The following is a 17,063-nucleotide window of genomic DNA, read 5'->3' as shown; positions in this document are numbered from 1 at the left end:
TTATCAAATTAGTTTTGCTTACAAATGTCGTTAGAGCATTGACAAAATTGGCATTTTAATTCGGTAAATGGTACGAACACGCAAATCACAATTGCGTTGCTTAAAAGGGAAACCTGCAACCATTCTAATTACATTATTTGTACAAATTCGCGTTAATAAAATAAACCGCAAGTTTTGTATGAAAATACTGCCACATTAAGCCCATGATTTAATGAACATTTAATTCATATGTAGAATCTACGTAACTAGTGCCAGTTACTACTGGGTTGCCAGTTTTTCACAATCAAATTCCCTGACTTTTCCAGGTTTTAGCTGACCATCTCCGGAGATTTTTCCCGAATTATTTTGTGACAAGATTTTGTTTTTTTAAGCTATATTTTAGTAAAAGTTCCCTATTTGCAAATGAAATTAAATTCCCTGATTTTTATACCCATATTCAAATTCCCTAACTTTCCAGAAATTCCCGGAGGCAACCCTGTATAGTTTAATCTGATGGTAGAAATTAAGCGATTCACCAAGAATGTATTGAAGATACTAAGAATATTTCAGCATAGCTTAACCCCTGGTACCATCCTCACAGCTTTTGTGGAGAAAGTTCGTCCGCATTTAAGAGGCATTCAAGGTCATACCATATAGCAAACTTGAATGGGACAGCAGACGAATTTAAGCTACAAAGGCTGCGAGGATGGGAAAGAGAATCCTGTAGTCCAATATTCTTCGTAACTTCAATACATTCTTGGATTCACCATAAACATGGAATTTAACACCGTTTTAAAGGGCCACAGAATCACTTGAAAAATTATTCCCGAATTTAAAATAGCTCCTTCACTTCCGTACCTCGTGTCATATGGAATTTCTCAAGCCCTATTTTACAGATCAAAAATTCAATTTTTGATACAAATAATTTTATATTTTTTGAGTTTCTAAAAAAACCCATAATCTGAATTCCGGCGGAAAGTTTAAACACAAAACAATACCAAGAAATGTCAGTTGAAAAAAGGCCGGCTTTCTCCACGATTAAAAGCAATTATCAGGAATAACGGTGGCGAGGAAGAAAGTGCCTTCAACCGGATATGTATGTTTTGGCTACATTCCGAACGAGCCACCACTTCCCCTCAACGCCCGCCACTGTGGATGCCTTTCTCGATATGGGCCTTACCCACCGACACTACCTACATCCGGCCCGTAATCTTGCGGAACATTTAGAGACAAAATTAGGTAGCGTATATAGAAATTAGCTTAGACCCATAAACTCCCCCGAATCTCTATTTTGCCGGAAATTTTTACGAGCCCATGTTATTAATAAACAACCCGTTTGTGGGTAAGCCTATTTATTTTTTTTTCAATATTTAAAACTAGTGTTGTTAATTTTCCAGAAAAATAAAAAAAATTTAACCAATTATTTTTAAGGATTTTTTTTTAAACGTTATATCGATATAAAATGTCTAATAACAGTAAACATACTACAAATCATTAATAGTGTTACATTGTTAATCAGTTTAAAGCTAGTCTAGACTTTTATTTTTACTTTTAGATTCTAAAAAATGGGGCGAAAATGCCGCTTTATTTAAATTTGCAAACCATATATTAGACTAATCATGGAATGAAAACTTTATTTTTGGCGGAAAAATACGGAAAACTTTTCCGGAAAAAAGACCTCAGTCATTTTCCGACTTACAACACTATTTAAAAACTTTTTTTTTTAAAAAGAACTGCTATTTCAAGGTTTAACTCGGGAACTTTCGGACCGTGGTCCTTCAGCATTTTAAATAATAACTAAACCATGGTAACTAAAGAAACATTTATGATTATTTTTTCATTTTTAACAGGAATCATCACCAATCTAAGATGCTCTGGTAAGAATAGTGTGGGCTAGTCTAAGCATCAAATCTAAGCAATAACACCGATATACAGGATTCCATAACATAGTAATATTAATATATATTTTTCAAGTATGTCCAGGGAAATTTATCAGAAAATTTATTGGAAAAATTGGAAATTTTATGGCGAATTATAAGAAAATGAAGGATACAAAATAGGTAAAATATAGGAAACACCATAGGCCAAATGAAGCAAAATATAGGAAACACCATAGGCCAAATGAAGGAAAATATAGGAAACACCATAAGCCAAATAAAGGAAAACAAAAAAATTGGCCAAATAAAGTAAATTTTAGATAAGATGTGGGTACACGACGACGAAATGTTTTTGGGTTATACTACACGGAAAAACCAAAATTATTATTCTTGTGCATTAGGACAACTCCAGAATACTATTTTCGTTGTTTGGTAGAAATTCAAGCAAAAATTTAAAATCAAAACAAGTACCAGGAAAATCAATGAAAACTGGCGAAATTATAGGAAATAAGGTAAAATTAAAGGAATTTTTAGGAAGGCATTGAAAATATAGGAAGTCTGGTCACCATGCACTAGCCTTTCACTACAGCAACGATGACGTCACGGAATTTCAGTCACGTGACACGATGTCCACTATTCTTTTTCCCATAACAGGATAAACTAACGCAAAATTGCGGTGAAACAAGTCATAACTATTTACAACGTCTTAGTAAACGTTTTGCTTGCATGTATATGTCATACTTAGGGTAAATATTCTAGACATAATTCTACTAAGCGTTTTGCTAGCATGCCTTTGAACAATTTAAGATAAGAGTGTCATACTTAGGGTAAATATTTTATACTTATAATTCTACTAAACGTTTTGCTAGCATGCGTATGAACAACAGTGTCATACTTAGGGTCGATATTATAGACTTATGGTTCTAAAATTACATGCCACGACGTCACCAATATTTTTCCTATACATTCACGGACATGGTTACTACACTATACAATCAAACGTCCTCCCAAACCGGGGTAAAGCCATTATCATTACCGAAATACCGGTAATTCTATTTTGGGACGACGAACTTTGTCCTCAAACGTACAAATTAAAATTATTCCGCATTAACTCCGCCTTAACCGTAGAATCGCGAAGAAACCATTGTTTACATATTTTAATTTATATTCAAGAGACGATCCTACAGAGTTAACGGTAATTAAAGTATATTTACATAAACCTGACATTGCCAAGAGAGAATGCCGTTGCAACCTGCCAGGTGAACGCCCCGCCTAGTCTACGAGCCCCCTTCAAAATCTTCCCCGTGCTATTGAGATATTCATTGTTTTAATGAATGCAGCCATATCCCCCTCGTGATAATTGCCGAGATCGGTCCCAAATGACAATACGATAAAGCCTTCTCGTTGGAGAAGGAAATCACTATTTCTATTAAAACACTTTAATTGCATCTGCTTCTCGAAGACGCCTAAAATATTACATAAATTACAGTAAGAATAAAAAAGACTAAATGATTCGCGGTAATTTGTAGCGTACAGAAAATGTATATCATTGATTTTTAAGTAGAAAAGTTATATAAATTAATAATAAATAGTAAATCGTTTTTAAGAATAGTTTATTTTATAAAATAAAAAGTGGTCTTGCCCAGCTTGTTAAAATGTTGCTCTTACGTCACAAGACACAGCTTTATTAGTATATTTTGCGCACGAGCATTTTGCACGCGCGCAAAAAAAAATTATTTTCCTAGCGACTGTAGCGCGCGCTAGTAGGCTTGTGAAAGTAAGAGACTGTGACGTAAGAGCTACATTTAAACAAGAAAGCCACGTTAGTTTATAAAAAGAACTATTGAAAATTTTCCTCTTAGATTTTGCGTAATTGACGGATTTTGAAATGACGTTTTAGCGCGCGACACTACAGGTACATGTCTTGGGCACACAGCCTTCTTTGCGTGCTTTTTTGCCCATAACATGTAGAGGTATTTTCACGCGCAAAATGAATTTTAAAAGCCGTCAATTGTATATTGGTTCTTTGCAGATTTGTAATTTTTTTTCTCACAAATTTCATAGATTTTCCAGCTACATTTAGTTTAAAAAACACGTATTTGTCGTTTTGATAGATTAGTTGTGGATTTTTCGGCGATTTTTTTTTAAAAATTCAGGTTTAAAAAAGTGAACTAATTACTAGATTTGTGTATTTTTTGATATTTTTCGGCGAGTGTGTAGTATTTTTCTGTATATTCGACCCTTCGGAACGCGTTGAAATGAAAGTGTCTTTAGGACGCCAGCAAAACTGTAAAAGTTCATTTCGGGAAATTGTAGGTCTAACAAAAATATAAAGGCGAAGATGCCGGCGATGACTTCATTTCCCCTCCAACTGTGGCGGTCGTAATCATCGCCGATAATGACGAAAAATGAATTTCTCCGTAAGGAACAGCCGTGACTAATTTCATTTTGAAACTGGCTTTTACAACAAAAAAAAAACATCAAAAATGAAATAAAGCGCGCTCGGTAAATTGAAATTTCGAAATCTATCCAACAATTTCGAAGTAATAAACGGATGTTTAAATCATCTGTTATCTGTAGGTTAAAAAACTCCCAACTAGTGAAGGATGTGTTGTCATACCTATTTGGGAGACATTTGCTTTGATAATTAACTCCCCCCCCCCCCCGAGTATTGTTATTATTTCAGGTGTAAAGAGGATCTAAACGTTTAATTACCCATCGCGTTATATGAAATTTCCTACCAGAAAAAATATTTTAATTCCGCTATTATTTCCAAGGATTTTTAAGTTTAAATTTGTAAAATTAGGTGGTATCTTTTCGCCTGTTCTCGGACTAAAAGTATACCCTAGAAAGTTTTATTCGTGTGTTCCGGGGATGAGAATTACTCCGGCCCATAAACTATTCGCTTGTTCCGGGGCATTAGGGCTACTCTTTATACTCCTTCTGAAAAGGAGTTGTAAAGGGGGTAAATCAGATTTTGTCGTCTGCTAGCCAGACTATCTGGTAAAAAGGCCACAGGCAGCCATTTTGGAAAAAACTATTTTACTCCGACTCCAACTATTCGCCACCACAGAATCGGAGTAAAATGAAATCATAGCCTTACTCTTCTTACCCTACTCCGAAATCCCTGAACAAGCGAAAGAAACCACCTAATGACACCATAAATGCCAACCAATATTAAAAGCAGGGTAAATATATAACGCGTACCGTTGCATCTTTTTCCACGTTAGAAAGTAAATTGTACGATTCGTATCGCAACTCAGACTATATTTACTTTAGTTTTTACGTGTAATTTCACGTCATTACGAATGGCACTGTACACGTTGACGATTCTACTCTCGTTCAAAACCTCCGAAATATTTTAAGACTTATACGAACTGCGATTTGAAAGGCATTTTAAATCCTAATATTTTTCGTACATCTACTAATATTTGAACGATGAAAATAGCGTCTATAAAACGGTATGTTTGCCGGCTCGCCGTCGCTGTCGGTCAAATGAGGCGATTGCATTATCACGCATGGGAGTATAATTTGGAGGGCATACATTGATAATGGCAGTTAATGGAGCATGGCCAAAGGATTCGACGCGCGCAATATTCTGCCTTTTCGTGGGAAGCTGGACGTTTTTGCCTAGTCAAATTCTCGCCAAAAGGAGGCGAAGGCTTATCTAGCCCTATCGATGCTGATTTGATTTCCGATTAGAATGACGTTGGACGTTTACGCTCACGAACACGTCAGATGACATTAGACAATGCTTGAAAACGTGTAGGCCAAGCTTGTAAATTGTAATAATAATAATAATAATAATAATAATAATCAGCTAGGCTAAGACCCAAGGCACCACCTTAGGCCCAAGTCATCTAGCGACTTTTAAAGCCATTAATTCAGGTAGCCGGGTTACAAACAGCTCCCTACACTAACTATTACCGTTATAGCGTACAAGATACACTCCTACAAGTACAAATTTGCCGGGGCCCGTGCAGCCCGGGGGGTTTGAGAAATTGAGATATAAGTTTCCCGGGTTTTCTCTCCATTATAGTAACGTTTCTCTTAGGGCCCGGAATTATTATTTTACCGGGGCCCGGGCTCACTCACTGAGGCCCGGGGGTGACTGAATATCTCTATAACCACGGAGTGGGCTGCGGAAGCAATTCGGCAATAGCGTCTCGCCACTTGAGACATTTTCACAAGGTGGTGACGTCACTCTTCTAGAACTACAGGAGGTTTCCCAAATACGGAAAGTTTTATTTTCTGTGGAAAACTAACGTCAGAGAGACTTGAACCGCTGACAATAGACTGACATGCGAGTGTGGAAATATTTTCCCTAGTAATGACCTCACACTTTGAAAAAAGTCAATTTAACATGTTCATAAAGGTTTCATTTGTTAGGCGAGGCCTGTTAAAAATTATCAAGATTTCATCATGAAAACGACATTTCGGTGAATTCCTGACTAGTGCTCGGATTTCGATTAATTTTAATCCATGAATAAAATAAGCTCGGCGATATTTAAATAATATTTATTTAAATAACCAATAGTTGAATAAACATTGTAAAATGTTTAAATAATCGAAAGTGAATAAGCCTATTATTTAAATAAAACAAACAATTATTTAAATAAATGCTACTTTTATTCAAATAAATGCTTGGTTGCGTAAAAAACATAATTAAATAGGTTAAAATGATATTCTTTTTAGCAACGTTTTTTAAATAAATCGTAAAATTTGTGGATAATGAATAAACAATTCCGAGCACTATTCATGACCAACTATTGAATATAAACCTACAACATGAAATTTTGCTACCATAAACGCGTTTAAATTCTTATTTATTGCTATCAACATAACTGCCCACAAAATGTGATTAATTATTATTATTAATTATCCTCAGTAGCTGAAGTATTTGTTTCGCAAAGTAGTTTAATATCAAGACTCTTAATAACGTGGCAAATGAATCTTAGTAACAGGTTTCAAACCAACCAAATTATTTTGGAAAACCCGCCCATCACTAGCGTAACTACCAACTACCACCAAAATCCCTTAAAAAACCATAAATTTTTTTAAAAAACCAAATGAAACTTACGCCTTTTATACTTATTCATCAATATGTCTCTCATGTTTAACTTCAAGCGTTAAAAACGTTACCAAAATGAAAGTTTGAAAGCACAGTAATCCATCGGGGAAATATCAACGCATTTCGAACAAAACCAACACGAGCAGCTTCCGACCGATAACTGAAACCGACCGTCGCTTAATGAGTGCAGTCTGTAAAATACGCGGTTAACGGAGGGATAAAAACACAACGGGCTAGCTCGTATCCTTCCTGGAAATGTTTGCCCCGACGCGTCGCGAAAAGGGTGAAATTCTTTGACAGAGGCGAAGGTCACGTGACGACACCCCTCCCTGTCTCCGCGGAAGTGACGAATTAGTCCTGCCTTGTCAATTAATCGTAATCTAACGAATTACAGACGCAAAAACTAGATACGACGCTAAGCCTAATCAGTCCGACTCTGGCGACGCAAAGGCCTAATCAATCCCCTCCGATTCCTCCGAAGCGGCAGACGCAAAGTCTCAAACTGATATATTTTATTAAAACACGATGACGAAGAAACGAATATACCTTGTAAACTTCAGCGCCAGCCAACTATTTCGCGATTTTTGTAAAGGATAAGGAAATTTCACGTTCGAAAAATTGTCGACCTCCAAATATTTTGGCGTAATTTTTTTTTACAAACTTGAAAAGCGAAAACACTATCAGAGCGCGGAAATCGAAACACGAAATGGGGTTACTATTATAAAACCCGGCTAAAAATCTACACCGCCAACTGTAAAAAAAAAACAAAATCCTCGAATATTGTGGGGGAAATTACTGAAGGTTTCATCGCATTAAAAAAAAAATATTTTAATTATATTTAAATTTTAAGCGAAATTAATAGCTCGATAAATTATAGACCCCTTTTTACAATTGAGACGCGATTGGAATTTCCTTTATAAACTATTTGAAGAATTTTCGGACATTCTTTGGGCTCTTCCCTGAGAGGGTACAAACGTAAAAAAATTCTCAAGTACTTTGCCAGAAATAAATGACTCAGATGTCGTTAAACGAGTTAAATGGAAACTCCTTATTACATTGTCAGTTATTTTCTAGAATAAAACGAACAACTTTTGAAAAAGAAAAGAGTGCTGGGAAAGCGCCTCGAGAATGTGATCACTAATCGATTTCAGAATTTCAATGTCATTATTGAAGTTTAAATTTTTTTTAAATCAATTCGGTGAGGTGGTTTAAATCGAAGGATGATAATATCCCCGTAAATTAAGCAAATTTAAAACAGGGTGTGAAAAATATTTCAATGTCTCGATGACCCCCAAATATTTAATTTTTTTTTCTTCTTTGGAACCAAAGGGGTTTTTAAAAATAGCTTGTTTACGACTCAAAAGTAGGATCCCGTTAAAAATGACGCGTTTTTATCGTGACTACGGCATTTTCTTTTGTTGTTGAAGAGACCTAATTTCTGCCGACATTAACGCGAATGTTTCATTTTTGTCGGTGAGGAGGGCCTTACTTGGCCACTTAAGAGTCAACTGGGATGTACTTTAAGAGCAAGTACTTTTACAAGTACTCCGCGGGAGAAAAAGAACTAATTTATATATTTATAAAAAGAGAGAACGACCCCCTTTCAAGGTTATTTATAATCCGCGGGAGCGTCGCTGTTTGTGTAAATTTATTACGACAGAACTATTTTCGTAACCTTGCGCCACGCCACCGCAACGACCAAGATTAAAGAAGACACTTGGCAGCGTTGTCGAAGGCGGGAAAGGGAGGCCGCAAGAATACGCTTTAAACCCCGATAGATCGTATCCCAACACGACCAAAAAAAATGCCTAATAAATATTAACGTAAGAATGTAATAAAAACTCATAAATATACAAATCGCTAAATTCCCATCACTCAAATTCTTAAACAATTTGCTCACTAGAGATAATTTAAATATTGTTTTTAATCCTGCAACGTCTGTCGCCGATTTTCAAAAATTGCCGCTAATTACTAACGTAGGGAACGTGGAGGAGAAACTTGTAGGATTGTAGAGGTTTTTTTGTCGCGTTCAGCTTGTACCTCCTGCAAGTTATCCCTTCACGTTTGGCAGGGGTGACTTAACCATTAGATTCATTAAACTCGATTACACCAAAGAATAACAAATAGAAGGCAATAAAATACAACTTTAAAATTACACAGTAAAACTTTAGTTTTACTGCGTTAATTTTAAAGTTGTATTTTATTGTCTTCTGTTACCGAATACACAGGTGTTTTTCTATTCTAATTATAAAGAATAACAAACAAACCTAAAAAAAACGCGTTTAATTCTAAAACACCGTTGTTACTGTTACTCTAACCAATGAAACATTTACCACAAAACGTTCCAATCTTTTATCCCAATCACACATAAAAAAAACCTAAATTGTAAAACAAGTTGAAATACGTTTTTATCTATCGAACACATTGGAACGCTTGTCAAAACGTTTCTACGATTTGAAAGTCAACACAAGTGGGCTCTGATACTTTATCATTGATAATTCTCGGAATAGTTAACTTACGTTTGCGGGTTAAAACGCGCATATTCTTCTCCTAAGAATACAATCGACCGGCGAGCTGACTACGCGCGAAATAATCGCCCGGAGACGAGTGTGTTTTGGCCAAAATAAAGGCTCTACGTTTCGCTAAAACGCAAACGGGTTTTTACGAAATTATATTCCCGATGCTCAACAATGCGAAATTTTTCTTTTATACAAAAAAGGATGCAAAACTGGGCCCGGAACTGAAGCCGCCAATATCCCTAGCCGCCTCCAAACGAACCGTGTTTTCATTGTCAATACTAATATTAAGCAACCCTTCTGGTTTTACATTTATTTTTAGAGCTAATTTGGTTTCAAGTACCGGCTTCCTTCGAGGGAAATATCGTGATCTTCCGGTATAAACCTTTCGCCAAATCACGAGGGGTCGGACTTTCATTAAAAACGTGTACGGGATTTCACGCTGGATTTCAAGATTTCTTGTTGCATTTCGGATTCCTTCACTTTTGTCCCGGATTTCGGGATTTCTCATCGGATTTCTCGTTGGATTTCGGGATTTATCAATTTCTAGTAAGATTTTGAAATTTCTCGATTTCGTGTCGGATTTCGGAATTTCGCGGCGGATTTCGGAATTTCACGTCGGATTTCGGGATTTCGCGTCGGATTTCGGGATTTCGCGTCGGATTTCGGGATTTCGCGTCGGATTTCGGGATTTCGCGTCGGATTTCGGGATTTCGCGTCGGATTTCGGGATTTCGCGTCGGATTTCGGAATTTCGCGTCGGATTTCTGGATTTCGCGTCGGATTTCGGAATTTCGCGTCGGATTTCTGGATTTCGCGTCGGATTTCTGGATTTCGTGTCGGATTTCTGGATTTCGTGTCGGATTTCGGAATTTATTGCTGGATTTCGGAATTTTGCGTCGGATTTCGGAATTTATTGCTGGATTTCGGAATTTCGTGACGGTTTTCGGGATTTCGTGATTTCGTGTCGGATTGCTGGAGAACTTTCCGGATTTCGAGATTTTGAAGAAATCCAGGCAAAATTTCGGATTTCTTGCAATCTTGCAAAGTGTACGGGATTTTTTTAGGAATGTCCGACCCCTCGGCAAAATCGCTTTATATTAATACGACCAGTACCGAGATTGACGTTTTTTTCTAGTCTGTAAACGCGGAAAGAACTCACGGATTAACCCACAACGAATTTTTAAAGTATTCGCGACTGAAATGAGTCTAGGTAGCGTAACTAGGTGTAGCGCCTATGGTCTAGCGTCTGCTACAGTCAAATTTAAAAGTCATTAGAACGTTTTTTCTGAAATAAACTTATCAAAATATAAGAAAACGATGCAAAAATTATATTCAAATGCAAGTAACATTATTTATAAAGTCAAATTTACGAATAACGAAGAGGAAAAACTAATAGCGTCTGCTTTAACCGCTACCTATTTAGATTTCAATGGCGAACCAAAGGGGGCGTAGCGATAGTTTTCGGTCGCGAATAAGTCATTTGTTAAAAATAATTCTTAAAATTATTGGCAGATACGGATGTTACAATTTCTCCGAGTTTTAACTAGAACGGGAAAGTCTAGACTGTGGTATAGTCAGTTGCAGGCTAAGAAAAACAAAATATATAATACAGTCGGCGCAAGGATACCTCAGACCATTTCCGGCCAGTCGACCGCGCGTAATTTAAATTTGACCACTTTACGGTCAATTTCAAATTTCGTGAGTTTCATCGTTTTTTCGCTCCATCTAGGAACCGAAATAGGAATCTATTTTTTAATTTCATGTTGTCATGAGTTTCATTACTGAATTCAGCTAAAGAAGGTTCGATAATTGAAGCTCCAAATATTTTAAATAGCCCAAGAGGTTTCTATAAAAAGCACGATAAAGGTTTATTGTTAACAGGTAAAGATAAAAATATAAATTTAAACGTCTATAGCTCATTAAGACAACTTTACCCCCAAGAAAGCGTCGTAACTATTTTAAAAGAAACTGCCGATTTAACTGGTAAGTCGTAGAAATAAATTTACAAAATTAAATAATTATACATACTATTTTAAATTTAAGAATGATAGGAATGCCTTATCTTTTAAATTTGCTCGCCACCACAATTATGAAACTAAAAAATAAAGATTCCAATTTCGGTCTCTAGATGGCGCTAAAAGACGACAAAAAAAGCAAAATTCGAATTTGACCGTAAAATGGCCAAATTAAAATTTCGCGCGGTGGAATAACCGGAAACGATCTGAGGCATCCTTGCGCCGATTGTACTATATATTTTGTCTTTCTTAGCCTGCAACTCACTATAGTGACGGGACAGACTCGGTTGCCACAGATTCAGTGGCGTAGGAACGGGAACGTTGGGGGGACAACGTACCCCTCTTCAAATCGGAAAGGGGCACCGAAAGCTTAAATGAACCGAAGTTATCAGAAATTTTGCGAGCTCCTAGGCCGAAAAAAAAAGGTTTTTGTTTTTATGAAACCACTTTTTATACATAGAAATAGCTATACACACAATTCCCAAGTGCAGTTTATCGCGTCAAAATCTTCGAATGGACATAAAAACACCAAACAAAAGACAACAGTAAATGAGGCGACAAAATTGTAATCGGTACTTACCAGAATGGTAGCGGCTTTCATTGCGCGTAAGCCTCCTGTGGGCTCTTCGCTTAGCTCTGGTCGAAGGACTGGCGGATCCAGTGGGGATGGCTACAAAGAGAACGTCACAAAAAAGCAAATTAAAAAAAAAAAACAGACAAAGAGACAACAAGAGGTCGCTTAAGCGTTGACGCCTTTGACGGGCGACGTAATTAGCGGCCTCTGCCGTTGAAAGAAAACACTAGCTCGCCAAAAAGAAATATTGACTGGGACAAAAACTGGCGAAATTGATAAAGGTGTATTCACCTTCGATTCTTTCAAAAGACGGAGGTGTAACCAGTAGGTTCACCAACGCCTCGGGGACCCGTTCACGGACAGCAGTCCGCTTTTCTTTAGGCTGAGGCCGTGGCGTTTCGCAAAAACATTGTTAACCGTTTGACGGGCGCTATGTACGCGAGAGCATCATTTATATCTCCGCCACTTCCTGCACACTCTGTTGGATATTGGAATGCTACACGTACTGTCTGTTTAGGGACCGAATATACAGTGTGTCAGAATTTATAGCCCGGTGTACCTAGTAACAGAGACCACACCACCGGAGGCCCATCATCATAGTGCCCTACGCCAGCGTCCACCTAGCCCGGACAGGTGAAAAATCCAGCATGGGTAGTAGTACCCTACTACTGATGGTCGCATCTTTGACGCGAGACACTCAACCCAGCAGAAGGTGCAGCAATGGGTGGACCAATCCCCACTTCGCACACAGCAGTGGGATTAAGAATGGATGCTGTAGCAACTCCAGCCGACACCCTACCTACGTAGGTAGAGAGCCAAACCCTTTGGAGAGAGAGCTCCTAAAGGGGAACGACGAGCACACAGCAGTCCGAGTAACCCGGCATAGCCGGCACCGGAGATCCCAGTGTGACTCCAAGAGGCCGGGAAACAGGACCGCCGTGCCCTCATACGGAGGCCCGCCGCCCCACAGCAGGCTACCCAATCCGCCGAGGCAGCCACTTTGCACGGACCCTCTCCGTTAGCCTGAGTCGAAGCTCAGTATCCAGCCCAAACCTGACCGAAGTCGGAGGTGGAGATAGGACCATTTGATCAGAGCTAACATCTCCCAGTGCGCCACCGCCCTTATGGGTTACAAGAGCCGGACCCCGACTCCCCGGTAAAGCCACCAGTTATTGCACACTCTAACCCATTGAGGACCGGACCGAATATACACCAAGAATACGGAGAATACGTAGCCTCTGGTTTTTATGATTCCTGCAAGATATTCTCCGCCTACACAGAGAGACACAGAATGCGCTATACCAGTGGTCAAACTATCCCTTACTGGCAGCGAGGAGCAACAAACACAGCACCCCACACAAGGAGAACGCAACCCGTCAAACGTCATACATTTTCTTGTGTTCAGATTTCATTGGCTAGACACTTTTGCGCCTGCTGCCGTCGGAAGGGGAAAATTCGGAAATTGTTCAGTGTAAAGGCTCGTCCAATGAAATTTGTACACCGCACTGCGTTAGCGTGTTTAAAGGCTAGCTGCGTTCTATTTGTGTTTTTTGCTCCTAGGAGTACGATTATTATTAATTTATTATGTGGGGTGCTGTGTTTGTTGCTCCTAGCTGGCAGAAATGGGGAAGGATTACGCCAGGAAAGACTGAGGGGCGTGGTTTTTGCTCCGGGAATCACGAGACGAAACAAGGGACGCATATTCTCTCTTCACCCGAATATATTCTCGGTACTCTTAAAAGAGCCGCATAATAAATTGATTATAGGGAGCTAACAATTCTACGTCACACGACGTCGCCCATACCTTTTCCTATTGAAAAAAAAATCTACCCAACATGGCGGGCACAGCCAAAGCTACGGAGTGTTAGTTCCCTATTTTATCGAAATATATTTAATAAACGTCCAAATGAGTCGAATAAATTATTGTAAGGTCCACCTTTATTTGTGAAATTTAAACGTCACTGAGAAATATTTCGAATCTTTTCTCGTCGTGAAATGTTAACGTTTGTGTTTAGTAACGAAAGGATTTTCGTTATTCATTAATAAACTAGATTTGTGAAAATATGCCATCAATTTTTGTCATAGTAGACTTAAATTTTATTATGACAATTGCTTCATCTCTAGATTCGTGACTCACTCCCTATTTAAGCACGCGATTGTTTCTAGAATCCTGAGGGCTTTGCTAATCAATAGAATCCTGTAGGTTTTGCTAATCAATAGAATCCTGAGGGCTTTGCTAATCAATAGAATCCTGTAGGTTTTGCTAATCAATAGAATCCTGAGGGCTTTGCTAATCAATAGAATCCTGAGGGCTTTGCTAATCAATAGAATCCTGTAGGTTTTGCTAATCAATAGAATCCTGAAGGTTTTGCTAATCCATAAATCCTGAGGGCTTTGCTAATCAATAGAATCCGGAGGGCTTTGCTAATCAATACAATCCTGAGGGCTTTGCTAATCAATAGAATCCCGAGGGCTTTGCTAATCAATAGAATCCTGAGGGCTTTGCTAATCAATAGAATCCTGAAGGTTTTGCTAATCAATAGAATCCGGAGGGCTTTGCTAATCAATAGAATCCGGAGGGCTTTGCTAATCAATAGAATCCGGAGGGCTTTGCTAATCAATACAATCCGGAGGGCTTTGCTAATCAATACAATCCTGGGGGCTTTGCTAATCAATACAATCCTGAGGGCTTTGCTAATCAATACAATCCTGAGGGCTTTGCTAATCAATACAATCCTGAGGGCTTTGCTAATCAATAGAATCCTGAGGGCTTTGCTAATCAATAGAATCCTGAGGGCTTTGCTAATCAATAGAATCCTGAGGGCTTTGCTAATAGCATACTGAGAGCTTTGCTAACTAAGGGCCTGTTGCAAAAATATGCTGGGTGATGATTCGACCATAGAAGTTCTATTGGCAAATTCTAGGCAAAAATACTTTTGCAACAGACTCAAGGTTGGCACTTGAGTCTGTTTTTTTATAAAAATAAAATTAATACTTTTTTAACTTAAATCGTATTTTTTTTATTTATTGATTTTTATACAATTAATGGTCCTTTTCCTGTATAATTAGCGGATATTTTACTTTTATCAGTTAGCTAATCTTGAACTAAAAGGAATCTTAATTAAATTTAATTATTATTTAATATTTTCGTTTGCTCAGATGTATTTTAATTTTTTAAGAACCTATTTTTGGCCATTTTTTTAACACTCCATTGAAATACATTGTGTGATTGAAATCATGTGATTTTTTTTTAAAAAAATCACATGATTTCAATCAACCAACCCTGTTTGCTAAAAACATCCTGAGAGCTTTGCTTATTAATAGTTCAGCAATGAATTTAGAGATGGCGCCACTTTTGAGGCTGCCTCAGCATTGCCAGACGTACGATAATTATTGTACACGTCGATAATTTCGAACTAATTTTTGGGACGTACGATATTTTCCATGGCGTACTTAATGGTACGCAGTTTTCGATAATTCAGTTTACGCGTACGATAATGTACGATATTTTTTTAAATTGACTGAAAACCAGTTAAAATTGCTACTTTTAAACATAAGTTTTCAGTACGTCAAATTTTGATTTAATAAGTTTAACGACAGTATTTCACACAAAATTAAAATTTATCACCAGTTTTCAGGCGTACGATAATTTACTTCTAAAATCGATCATTTTTGGGCTCTGGTACGATAATTTGAGTTTAACGAACTGGCAACGCTGCGCTGCCTATTCCATTTTTAAAAATATATAAATTTTCCTGCAACCCTTTAAAATTCTTATAAAAAGGGTAATGAATGGGTTAAGTTTAAACTGTCTAATAAGAAACATAAAATACAAAAAAACATGTAAACGTATTTCACACGACGTACACCGGTGTCTTAGGTGAAGTTAATTTACGGAGTTGGCTATACTAACGCTATCTGTAAGACTGTACGTGTTCACACCGGTGACCCGGTAGGGAAGATAACTCACAAGGGGCGACCATATAAAGTAAAAATTGTAGACATATTCGAAAAGTAGACCGGTTTCGCTCTTTTGGGGCTCATAAGTACTGTGTATGGATTCAAAAGCGTTCACAAATAACATAATAGTCGTTCGCTGAAGTAGGACCGCGAATCGAAAGCTCCGATTTAAATTTAAAAAAAAATTAAGCCAAGAAGTAGCAACTTTTTAAAAATAATAATAATAATAATAATAATAATAATAATTCATAATTATAATAGCTTTCACCTTTATAAAAGTATAAAAAACACAGTGTAAACCGAAATAGAATTTTGAGGTGGATAAACTTATTTAATCTAATAAATATATTCCAGTGGCTAACAACCTCAAAAATACATTAAGATTTAATATATATATACGCATCCGAATCTTACCGGCCACCGAATTGTAAACCACAAAACCGGGTAAAGTCCGCCTATGCAAACGCAAACGAGAGTCCAAATCGTGAATGGTAAGAAGAGGTTTTCGACCTTTTTGTCGTCGGGTTTAGGCGACCGCGCGGGGACAATTTGTCATTCGCTGAAGCATGTCTGATCCCGAAACGCGAGAATACATCAAAAACCAGAAAAAAAGAAATAAAATAAAAATAATAATAATAAAAAAGCATCCGCGTTCCGTGCAAGATTAACCCCCCCCCCCCCGAAAAAAACTTTTAAAAAAACGAAAAAAAAAAAGAAATGTAATAAAAATCGTAAATCGAACAACGGGGAAAGGAGATATATTTAAGAATACCTAAAAAAAACTATAGGAATATTCTCGTGACGTCAACCTCTCTATAGTGGAAGGCTAGTGGCATCCCCGTTTCCCCCATCGCGCCCTGCCTTTGAGCTATGGTCGCCATCTTGTCTACATTGCACCTGAATACCGCCTTTAGCATCTGTTTCCATGATATCCACCGGGAATCACGAGACTAACCAAACGCTTCGTTCACCAGAATATATTTCTTGAAATATATATTTTATATATCATAAAGAAATACAATCTTAGTGGTTGAGAGATCACTTGGTAGTGAACTTTAAAGGCTTTTTC

At 37.6% G+C, this 17,063-nt stretch overlaps 1 protein-coding gene across 3 annotated transcripts in view; it reads right to left on the bottom strand.

Annotated features, from left to right (window-relative positions):
• DIP2 (disco-interacting protein 2) overlaps window positions 1-17,063 on the bottom strand; it is a 50,850-nt gene that overhangs the window by 11,867 nt on the left and 21,920 nt on the right. For all 3 annotated transcript variants that reach the window (XM_090173613.1, XM_090173611.1, XM_090173612.1), the window contains exon 3: window positions 12,041-12,130. In XM_090173613.1, coding sequence (XP_090029739.1) covers window positions 12,041-12,130 — 90 coding nt within the window. The remainder of the gene's footprint in view (window positions 1-12,040; window positions 12,131-17,063) is intronic.

Source organism: Leiobunum rupestre, chromosome 4, assembly GCF_980474605.1.
Source record: "Leiobunum rupestre chromosome 4, qqLeiRupe1.1.hap1, whole genome shotgun sequence".
Taxonomy (NCBI): domain Eukaryota; kingdom Metazoa; phylum Arthropoda; class Arachnida; order Opiliones; family Sclerosomatidae; genus Leiobunum; species Leiobunum rupestre.
This window is presented reverse-complemented; position numbering and strand designations above follow the sequence as displayed.